At 35.0% G+C, this 12,467-nt stretch overlaps 1 protein-coding gene across 1 annotated transcript; it reads left to right on the top strand.

Moving 5' to 3' along the window:
* Positions 1-11,894: 11,894 nt before the first annotated feature.
* Positions 11,895-12,221, top strand: LOC115753827 (probable histone H2A.5). Its single transcript, XM_030692650.1, has one exon. The coding sequence runs from the start codon at positions 11,895-11,897 to the stop codon at positions 12,219-12,221; it is 327 nt and encodes a 108-aa protein (XP_030548510.1).
* Positions 12,222-12,467: the final 246 nt, after the last annotated feature.

Genomic DNA, 12,467 nt, shown 5'->3' with positions numbered 1-12,467 from the left:
GACAATCACATATATTATTTTGACGAAGATAAAAATAATTGAAGACTATTAATGTGGCTATTGATTCTTAAGAAAAAGGTTGTAAATTCACATGTCAATATGCAGAAAGTGAACATGTTGTAGAACGAGGGTTTTCGACCAATATATATACATATATGGAACCGAAAGAATCAATATACTCGGAAGGACTAATCTGTTGAAGGTTTAACAGTTGACTCAGCTAAAACGTGAAAAGACTAGAGGGGCCATATACAGAAGCAACTCCTATTACAGATGGAGTAGAGGACGTGATTCTTGCTTCTGCATTCCTGAATAAACTTTCCAGTTCGATTTAAATTCCAACTCTTGTCTAACATCTAGTTTCCCGCTCCGGAATCCGCAGCAACAAGCCTTAGAGTAAAATAGATTGAAGGTGGCTGAGGACTTTGGCAGAATTTAGAACTTCTATTCTCTCTTTGTCGATCATACTCTCGAGCTTTCTCTTGTGAAAACCCGCCTTTTTTCTGATTGTTATTCTCTGTGATGCTGCATTTTATGTACTCGAGGAACCAGAGGGGATTATATGTTGCTGGAGGTTCTCTTGTTTGCAAAGTTATCTACTGAGTTTTGAAGAAGCGGCACCATCTACGGACTATAAGTTTATAAGATCACTAGCGGTTCCAGCCTTGGTAGAAACTGGTAGTTTTGGGATAATGAACGCAAATCAAGTTGAAGGTCAAACCACTATACATCCATCTTGAAGTATCTTATATACCTTGAATCTTTTAGATTGCATCTTCATAACTGTGTTCCTTTTGCAAAATCATTTTTCCCTTCAATTTCTCACCCATCGTTTTTAGTTTTTTTTTCTTAAAACAACCGGTTCAACACTCCTCTTGGTTATTGTATTGGGAAATGTTTTCCTGACATTACTGTCAATAACGGTACACTCTCAACCGTAAATCCACACACCATTACTGCGTGTTTGCATAAAACATTCATTGATTGATAGATTATGTGGTCAGAAATAACTAATAGTACTATCAGATTGTTAGACTAACAGCTCTCTTCTCTATTGTATTATCTATTTGACCTTTTGTAAAGTTCCCCCTTGTACTTTCAGAATTGGTGAAAAGTGCTCCATTAGTAAAATTTCCCTAAATTGTGCTAAAACTAACTTTTACAATGTTGTCAATGCTCATTATGAACTAAATGTATTTATAGAATTGTCACGAGTGGCTTCAATAAAAGTAAAATATCTTTTAGTTACTCTTTGCCCTTGACTATGGTAGTATTGAAACTTAATTTCTATGGTCAAATCAAGAGGGTTGCGCATATTTTGGATCAAATAAACATGTACCCCAAAAATAAAGCACTGAAATATTTGTAAATACTATTCTTACCATAAGATAGATGGAAAACATTTTGTTTACCAATTCTGGGTACGTGCGAACCTATCCGTCGAAAGCAAATTATCGGAGGTACATTTCATGGATGATTTAAAGCACGTTCGTTCAACACGTGATTTTCAATATCAATTTACGTCAATTCGTAGGGGTAACTTAACTTATAAATTTCTATCTCCATAGGAGGAAAACAAGAAGTTTTACTCTCTTTGGGATATTTGACCAGTCTCCTGCAATATAGAGAGTTTTGTAGCACTATTATTTTTTAGAGTTAACAATCCACTATGCCATACCAAGAAGATCAAAGCCTTAAATTCATATTATGAGTCATACCAGTTTATTTAATTTGCACCACATGTGCCAGGAATGTCACATAATGAAGGGGCCTATCACAGCATGACATACCGGATATCAAAAGAGTTTGAACTCTTCCACGCGTTATATGAGGTTTCAGTATTCTGGGGTTAAATTTTTTTTTTTAATGTCTCTGGAGAAACTTATTAAAATACAGCAAGAACAATAGGTTCACATTGTTGTAGAATTTTGCATCACTTTGAGTAATCATTTGCATAAACGTCCCTTTAAGTTTTTGTTACTCATTTTTGTATTCAACTGAGATACGACAAACTCCACGACTGTAGCATTGCCGGCCTCATCATTGTTGGCTCATTTGACCAAATTACATCAGGCGAATGGTGTTCTAGAAGCGGAAGAGCAATGGCTCTCATTTGTATAGTTTGTCTCCCGTCCTATTTTAGTCCGCACACATCATGGGTTGGGAGACAAAATTGGGGTTTACCACATCTCCTATATAGTTATCGAAGTGAATAAGAAAGGTTGTTTCGTGCTAAACTCTGTTGACGAACAATGAAATTACATAAACGCTCCTATCAAAAGTGAGACTCTCCACCTCTTAATGATAGATCAGATTCATCAATCGATACATCTAGATAGTTAAAACATATGACAAGTTCAGACATTATTTTCATAGAGGCTACTTTTATTGGTGAACTTTTTGGTCATGAAAGCAATCCAAACACAAAAGACCGGTTGTGCACACGATTTAGGAAAATTGTTGCTGGTTAAAGAAAGTATAAGGATGAAAGAAACGGTTCATAAAGACATTATAATGCATCATGAGTCATGACAACATGCTTGCGTTTCCTTACATCATCAACCATGAGTTACGTGTGAACAGGTTATAGTATTGTATAACCAAATTCAACATCGCTTCGGTCGGTTCAAATGGCATTATCTTGATGGTAAGTTTCTTACCTTATTCAGACATGGATATTGGAATCTTGAAGAGGGTTGTTACCTTAAGATTGAACGACGAACAAGTTGTGTCATGCCCTAAAAAATTCATCATGCTGTCTATTAGATATATTGTTTCCACCTGCTTCAGAAACAAGTTGCGGCATCGGCCAGACGTGATTTGACTCCATTGTGAAGTTGTTACGTTGGAACTATTCTTTTTGTCCTACCACCAAAAATGACACTCTTAAGTACGTGCGGCAATGTCTTTACTATTGAAGAAGAACCAAAAACATAAAAGGAAATATATTGAATGTTGTTTACATAGATTTAACACGATATTGTTTTTTTGAATTATTATTTTTGTGAAGTTAAAAAAATTATTATTTTTGTGATAAAATGTTGTTTTTTCATCTTCGAGTATGCAATTTTTTTATTTTAAAATTGACGTTAAAATTTTTCTTGAGTGAGAAGTGCTCCATTACTGAAATTTCCTTAAATTGTGCTAAAACTAACAATTACAAGATTATCAGTGCTTATTATGAACTAAATGCAGTTATAGATTTGTCACGACTGGTTTTAATATAATTAAAATATATTTTAGTTACTCTTTGCCCTCGACTATTGTAGTATGGAAACTTAATTTGTGTGGTAAAATCAGAAGGGATTATTGCACGTATTTTGGATCAGATAACCATGTACCCCAAAAAAATAGACGACCAAAATCTTTCTAAATATTATTTTTACGATAATATAGATGGAAAACGTTTTCTTTACCATTTTTGAGTGCGTATGGAGATATCCGTCGAAAGCAAATTATAGGAGGTATATTTCACGGTTAATTTAAAGCACGTTTGTTCGACACATGATTTCCAATCTCAATTTACGTCAATTCACAGCGGGTTACTTACTTTAATTATTCTATCTCCATACGAGGAAAAATAAGAATGTTTACTCTCTTTTGAGATATCTGATTATTGCATTGGTTCCAATTGAATCATAAATCTTTCAATTGAAATAATTTAGTTATGAACTTTTTGCATTTGTGCCAATTGAGTCCAATCATATACCCGCAAGCTCTCACCCGGGCTAGCGGTGCCGCAAAGGCCCTCGTTGAGGCTATCGTGGCCCTCCCCGGCGACCGATGAGGGTCGCCGACGAAAATGAAAGAACAAGACAAGAATAACTAATTATTGTTTAAAAAAATTAAGAAAAAAAATCCATGTCAATGCTAGTCACGTCACATAGAATAGTCAACATCTACGTCGGTGATTTTCGATCAAAATTGGTCAGATATACTCAATTGGCATAAATGTAAAGATTTAGAACCGAATTAATACTAATGCAATAAAATTAAGACTCTTTTGACACTTTTCCCTGGTCTCCTTCAAAATATGAGAGTTTTGTAGAGTTAATAATTGACTATGCCAGACCAAGAAGATCAGAGATTTAAATTCATATTATGAGTCATGCCGGTTTATTTAATTTGTGCCACATGTGGCATCGATGTCACATAATGAAGGGCCCATCAGATCATGATCTGAGCATAAAATGCCGGGAAATAAAATTGTTTAAACTCTTCCACACGTTATTTGAGTTTTTTAGTATTCTAGGCATAATTTTTTAATATCTCTAGAGAAACTTATTAACACAGAGCAAAAACGGTAGGTCCACATTCTTATAGAATTCGGCGTCATTTTGAGTAACCATATGTGTACATGTCCCTTTAAGTCATTGTCACTCGTTGTTTATCGAACTGAGATACGACAAACTCCCCCACTGTAGCATTGCCGGCCTCATTATTGTTGGCTCACTTGATCAAAATTACATCAGGCGAATAGAATTCTTGAAGCTCAAGATCGATGGCTCCCATTGGTTTAATTTGTCTCCCGTTTGATTAGTCCGTACACATCTGGGGTTGGGTGATAAAATTAGGGTTGATCACATATCATGTATAGTTATTGAAGTAAATAAGATGGGAGCTGCGGAAACGAAACCCAAGATCACCAATAGCAAAAATCTAGAACACAATAACAAAGGGACTATAAAAGGAATATGTTACATGTTACATTGAAACGATTGCTTTCGCTTCTACCTGTTTTTTCTTTATTCTTCACTTCTTCTTATTAGATCTTTAGATCTTTAGAACTTTGGTTATACGCTTATACTCATTATTAAAGATAGTAAAACCCCTTTCTCTCCCCATGGTTTTTCCTACTTTGGGTTTTCCACGTATATAGCGTCTCATGCATTTTTGGAGTTTGCTCTCATTATTTGCTATTTTGCGTTTGAATTCACGCATCTCTTGACGTTCTTCCACAATAATTTGAATTGCATCGTTCTTGATTATTAATAGCGATGATCCAGAGCTCAAGCGTGTTTCTTCTACTACCCTCTGTATTACTAACTCAATGAGACTACCATTTGCGTTCAGGAACTCCCCCTTATGTGAGGTTATTCGTACACCAGAGCCAAATGAGAAACTTGAGCACTATTTACATAGTTTTAAGCCATGGAATCTCTCACCACAGGCCAACCTTTACTCAGCCCACACAATAAAAATATTTATATCGTACCTTATTAGATTAATACAGTAAAATGGCAAATCACAATTTTAATTAATGTAACCCACATCAGAAAAATTCTTGCATAATAAAGATCATTTCGTGTTAAATTTTGTCGATGAACGATGAAATTATGTGATCGTTCCTATAAAAATGAAACTCTCCATTTCTTAATGATAGATCAGATTCACCAATCAATAAATTTGGAAAATTGAAACCATCATTTTCATAGACTATACTTTCGTTGGTTCGAGTCATGAAAGTGATCCAACTTCAAAAGTGTTATGATACATATGCGAGTTGTGTTAGAGAAGTCTCACATTGAAAAATTGGTGTGGTATGGAACAATTTATATATCTAAGTTGGCACATATCTCATTAACTTAAGTTTTTAAGTAAATGTGGGTCCAATTGGATATGTTAACGTGCTCGGACTTGGACACTCTCTTGGAGATCTCTCCGAATGAAGATATCGGCAATCTGCTGAAAGGTTGATAATGACATTCCAATGCATTGTGACGCCATGCTTGCGTTTCCTTACATGATCCATCCCGATTCACATCGTAACAGGTTATATTATTTTCATAGCCAAATATTAAATGTCTTCAGTCGGTTCAAATAGCATTATCTGGATGGTAAGTTTCTTGCGTTGTTTAGACAAGCATTTTTTAATCTTAATTAGGGTTGTTACCTGGATTGAATGGCGAGTGGTGTATTGAGTATCTTACTTAGAAAAAATCATCATGTTGTCTATTGTATGTATATATAAATATTTTGTCCTCCAGCTTCAGAACAAGTTGCAGCATCCGCTATTATTTGTGATTTGACTCCATTGTGAGGTTCTTACGTTGGGACTATTTTGTATATCCTACCTCCGAAAATGACACTCTAAGTACCTGTGGCAATGTTTTTAATATTGAAGAAGAACAAAAAAAAAACAAAAGGTAATATAGAAGAATGGTTGTTTCCATATAGGAATCACGAGAGATTTAACACGATATTCTTATGTATTTTGAATTGTTATTTTCATGAAAAAAAAAGTTTATCGTTCATTTTCGGATATGCAACTTTTTTCTTTTTAAAGATTGACCTTGAAAGTTGTCATGCCTTATTATTTCTTTTTTGTTCGAAAGTCTTGCCTTATTAAGATTGACAGACTCTATCAATTATCTTAGAGTTAATACCATGAAAAGTCTTAACTGATATACTTGTGACAAATTTACCCAAAATTATTTTTTTACCACAATAAACCTCAAATTGATGCACTTGTAATAAATTTATTTCAAACTATTTTGTTACCACAATAAACCCTAAATTAGTACACATGTAACAAATTTACTCCAAACTATTTTTTTATCACAACAAACTCCAAATCAAGACATCTGTGATAAATTTACCCCAAACTAGTACACATGTGACAAATTTACCCTTCATTAGTTTCCATTAAATCTGGTTAATATCATAAAAAATCCCAAACTGATACATTTGTGACAAATAGAGAGTAAAAAGCCTTAACTAGTACATCATCAACTGTTACATATCATCCAACGCAACAATTTGATGGTAAAATTTATTGAAAAACTGACGGATGGTAAATTTGTCACAAATACCAGTTTGGGATAAATTTGTTGTAGGTATACTAGTTTGTGATTTTATGTGGTCAAAAAAATAGTTTGGGATAAATTTGTTACAGGTGTATCAATTTGATATTTTTCATTATATTAATACATTATCTTATTCATCCTATCTAATAGAAGGGTCTAAAAAGTTGTCTTAATGTACGTAACCCCTTGAAACTTCCGAACCTTTACCGGCGACCCTCACTCATAGTCGGCGAGGGCCTAGTGACCCTCGCCCAGTGGCGAGTGAAGGTTCGGCGACCCTTGCTGGCAACATTAAGAAAGGAAGGAAGAATAATAGAAAAATAAAAAAATTCAAAAAAATTATTAAAATTTGTCCACGTATGCACAAATCGTGTCACATAGGATAGTTGGCGTCCACGTCAGCGATTTCCAGCCAAAATTGGCCGAAAGCACTCAATTGAAAAAATATAAAAATGTTTAGGATTGTATTGGCACATATGTAATATGTTTATGATTTTCTGTGCTCAAAAGGTCAAGTCTCTTTGAAACTTACATGGATTCCTAGCTGGCGGGAACACATGAAACATGACAATCTTATATTTTAAGGAATTTTTTATTTTTGTCTTATTAAGTATAATAAACAAAGCCAAACATCTTTTTATTTTCCCTTTTTTCCTTTTATATTTTGCCAAACCACCTCATTTGGATTGGAGCCAACAAATTAGCAAATAAATTTGAGGGACGAGGAAATGTGAGACAGCTTCATAGGGATGACTTCGAAACGAGGACACCCAATTATTGAAGAGGTATCTAGAAGCTCCATCTACGGATTTGTTTTCTCGATAACGTAATTCCCATCAACCCAACATGTTAGCGGGTAGTCATTACAACGTCTTTGTCTACCTCATCGCATTTTTTATTGATTCGTCACGAAATGAGAATAAATTTTGTTAATTAAAGGGTGGAGTGCGCAATTAGCGTTGATTTCTTCCAGGAGTATAACCATAGTAGTCCCATACTCACTGTGGATGTTCGATTTGACTCAGTTACTCGATACTATCTGGACCGTAATATTGAAGGTTGAAGAATCCATCATAGCGGCATAACACTTGGACATTGACGGTCCACATCTCTTTTTGCAGGATGTAGCGAAGTCCAAGAGCCCTGGAGTATAAGACAATCAAAAGTTTGCTCAAGAGTATAAGACAATCAAAAGTTTGCTCATTACATTGCTGGAACTTTATAAAAATTATTTTGGGTAACCTTGCGGAAGAGAAATTGGGCACTCGATCAGTAGGCCAACTGCACTTCCCCCATAGGAATCGATATCATATCTGGCCTTCGAACGACATCGTTTAAGCGATCAATTTATGTTAATTTTCATGTCGAATTCACATCTTGCGCTGATTATTTGACTTACTTATTGGGTATGTTTTCACGTCAGCAATTTAACGAGATATTAAACGGAAGTTAATAGAGAGTAAATTTGTCACGTATATTTTATTTTGGCGAATTTTTTGTTACATGAAAATTATTTGGGAGCAAATATGGCACGGACGTACTTGTTCAAGACTTTTTGTGCTATTCACTTTAATTATATTTTATTTTCATGGCTTAACGAAAATTTCTTTATTGTCTATTTGCAGCAATTTGTTCAGTAGAATTGAGTGAGAATAGACGTGAAGATTCCGATAGTGATACTTTGGTGGATGTTGTACTTGAGGATTTTTCTTTGACTCTAAGGTAACGACAAATTATCCATTTTAGGGAAAAACATTAAAGCAAGAAGGCTACGCTGATTTTCCTTCAATGGATATGATCTTTTTCTGTCATTTTAAGTAGGTTACTGCGTTTGACCCCAAAAAAAAAAAAAAAGTAGGTTATTGCATGATATAAGTTGCGATTTTTGGACCACAAGGACCGTCACTTTTGCCATGTTTAGGTGTTATTACTTATTATGTTATATGTGCATTGCGGGTTTATTTTGGTAAGCACCTGGAGTTTGATAAGAATAAGATAATTTTAACAATGACATTAATGTTAATCCTTCATGACAACATGCATGCGTGTCTATTTCATCATCATTCAAAAGAGAATGTGAATCACGAGATATTAATATAATCAAAATTGTGTTGGTCCTTTATTATGGCTTTCACATTTAATTGGTTTAGAAACCTATGAATTATAACATGTATGCGTAGTAGTGGGTTGGATCATAAATGGTCCGACACATTGACTCATTTAACCCGTTATAATATATTTATTTGTGATACAAATTTTTAGATTTATATTCGATCCGACTCATACCCGACCTCATTTGAGATTCATTTTTATCATTTCTTTCTCCATATATTGTTGCCTTTGAATAATGAATGGCTTTATGGACCAACTCATCGAGTTAGTGAGCGAGCTTGGGGATCGGGTTACGGACGGGGGCATGAACGTGGTGAAAGTCCAGCCCGAGCCATCCATAAATCATTAAATTGGTCCGGGATTTAGTATTGAGTTAAAACGAGGTCTTCATATATTGGTTAGTGCCGAGATCTTAATATATTGGTTAGTGCCCGTTTAGTTATAAAGTTTTTTATGCAATACTTTTGGGTTTTAATTACCAATTGTGCAGTTCTAATATCCATACAAAAGTGCATAAATATAAAGCAAAGAAGTCAATAATCATAATAATAAATTCATAAAAAGGAAACAAGTTGAGCTGTATCCGGTAAAGTTAACGTCAACTTTGCTAAAGCTATTATAGAAAAAAGTGGCAATAGCAATGTCAACTTCGGGAAAATTGTCAAAAAAAGTCACTACAAAAAAACACGGATTTAGCCACGAAAAATTTGCGATGGAAAAAATTCGTCGCTAATTTCCGACGAAAATAGCGACAAAATGAAGATTCGTTGCTATTTGCGACGAAATTAGCGACGAAAAAAGTCATCGCTAATTAGCGACTAATATAGCGACGAAAAAAAATTTGTTGCTAATTTGCGACGAAAATTCCCACGAAAAATATTTCGTCGCTAATTTGCGATGAAAATAGCCACGAAAAATATTTCGTCACTAATTTCCGACGAAAATGGCCACAAAAAAAATTTCGTCACAAATTAGCAACGAAAACAATCATGAAAATATTATTCGTCGCTATAGCCTTTGCAACGAAAATAGGCTTTGTCGCCAATTAGCAACGAAAAGGCCACGTTTTGTCGCTAATTAGCGACAAACTTTTATTTTTGTCGCAAAATTAGAACTATGAATAAAAATAACAAAGAAAATATTAAAATTAGTGACGAAATGTATTATTCGTCGCTAATATGACAGAAATAAAAATAAAAAACAAATAATTCAATTTAGCGACGAATTACCTTTTTCGTCGCTAATACGATATAAATATAAATAAAAATAAAATAAAAATAAAAATAAAAAAATAATTAGCCACGAGCAATGCTTTTAATCGCTAATTAGCGACGAAAACCATATTTCGTTGCAAATTTGTTGCTATCATTTCGCGACGAAAACCTATTTCATCACCAATTAGCGACGAACGACGTTTTTCGTCACAAATTCTCTTCTTAAAACTTAGCGACGAAATTTGTCGTTCGTCGCTAATCGCCGACGAACGTTGATTTCGTCGCAAAATTAGCGCTATGAATAAAAATAAGAGAGAAAATATTAAAATTAGCGACGAATCACATTTATCATCGCTAATTTTACAGAAATATAAATAAAAAAGAAAATATTCAATTTATGTCATGTTAGCGACGAAATTCATTTTGCGTCGCCAATTTACCGACAAACGACTTTTTTCGTCGCTAATATGACATAAATAAAAATAAAAAAAAATATTAATATTAGCGACGAATTTGTTTTTGCGTCGCTGATTTAGCGACGAAATTAGTTTTTCGTCGCTAATATGATATAAATAAAAATAAAAGTAAAAAATAAAATATTAAAATTAGCAACGAATTAGATTTTTCATTGCTAATTTAGCGACGAACAATTTTATTCGTCGCAAAATCAGCACTATCAATAAATATAAAAACGAAAATATTTCAATTTAGCGATGAACTAATTTTTTCGTCGCTAATTTAGCGACAAATTAATTTGTTCGTCGCTAATTTAGTGACGAACCACGTTTTCGTCGCTAAAATAAAATAAATCAAAATAAAAAAGAAAATATTAATATTAGCGACGAATTTTTTTTTAGTCGCTAATTTAGCGACAAAATTATTTTTTCGTCGCTAATATGATATAAATAAAAATAAAAGTAAAAAATAAAATATTAAAATTAGTGACGAATTATATTTTTCATTGCTAATTTAGCGACGAAAAATTTTGTTCGTCGCAAAATTAGCTCTATGAATAAAAATAAAAAAGAAAATATTTCAATTTAGCGACGAACCAATTTTTTCGTCGCTAATTTAGCGACAAATTAGTTTGTTCGTCGCTAATTTAGCGATGAACCACATTTTTCGTCGCTAATTTGACATAAATAAAAAAAATATTTATATTAGCAACGAATTTTTTTTGGCGTCACTAAATTAGCGACGAATTATTTTTTTCGTCACTAATTTAGCGACGAAAAAGTACATTTCGTCGCTAATTGAATTTAGTGCTTCGTTTATCAACACCCCCAACCCCAAAAAGAAAGCCCCGCACGGATTGCCAGCGTGTCACCACCATTGAAATGTCACCATCTTATCTGCTGCTCTTATAAATGCTCCTGGCAATGACGAAGACAAGAGGAAGCCGCTCCCGCCTCAAAGAGCAGGCCTCGTCGGCTTCCTCGCCACCGCGAATGGGCTGAGCAGGAACTTGAATCTGCACCCATTTTGAAGATCGCTTCATCTCGGACTCTGGTGAGCGAAGATTTTTTGGGGCTGCATCTTCTTCTGGGTAGATTTCGTAGGTCGATCTGGGATTTAAAGTTTGGATTTTTTTGGCTTTGGTTTTGGTTTTGGTTTTGGTTTTGGTTTTGGGGTGGGGCGGGGTGTTTATATGTGTAAATTACGATTAAACCAGAGTGATTAACTGCAATCGAAGTGCATAAATCCCACTGCGGGCGGTGATTGTTCCGTCCTCTTTATTAAAGCTGCAAAAGCAACTGCGATCATGTGCAGTCGCTTTCTCACATCTCCACTCAACAAGAAACCCAGAAAGCTTCGTTGTGGTTGTCTTCAGATTGTGCCATCTTCGGAACCAGGAATGGAGGCCAGGGGCGCTGGAGGAAGCAGAGAGAGGAAGAAGGCAGTTTCCAAGTCCATCAAAGCCGGCCTCCAGTTCCCTGTCGGCTGCATCGCCCGTTTCCTCAAGAAGGGCCGCTACGCCCAGCGCACCCGCACTGGAGCTCCGATAAGCCTCGCCGCCTTGCTCGAGTACTTGGCCGCCGTTCGAAGCTCTGAAGAAGCCATGGGGCCGAAGGATTCGAGTGAAATTTGAAAACAATATTGGTTTCTTTTCAATTCAAACTCAACTCACTCTTGGCAATCGACAGGAGGTGATCCTATGTGCGAAAGTCGGTGGCAACATTACAGAGAGGCCATAAGATTATCACGTGCAATACACGAGATTCGTTTGTAGTTATGCAAATGGTACTTTGTTTATGGGTCGGTTCAATTCGTTTGTAGTTATGCAAATGGTACTTTGTTTATGGGTCGGTTCAATCCCTAATTTTTTTTCTACTGT

This window comes from Rhodamnia argentea, chromosome 1 (genome assembly GCF_020921035.1).
Source record: "Rhodamnia argentea isolate NSW1041297 chromosome 1, ASM2092103v1, whole genome shotgun sequence".
In the NCBI taxonomy this organism is placed as follows: Eukaryota; Viridiplantae; Streptophyta; class Magnoliopsida; order Myrtales; family Myrtaceae; genus Rhodamnia; species Rhodamnia argentea.
This window is presented reverse-complemented; position numbering and strand designations above follow the sequence as displayed.

Coding starts and splice junctions, on each gene's coding strand:
- LOC115753827 (XM_030692650.1), top strand. CDS start 11,895: ATGTGCAGTCGCTTTCTCACATCTCCACTCAACAAGAAACCCAGAAAG.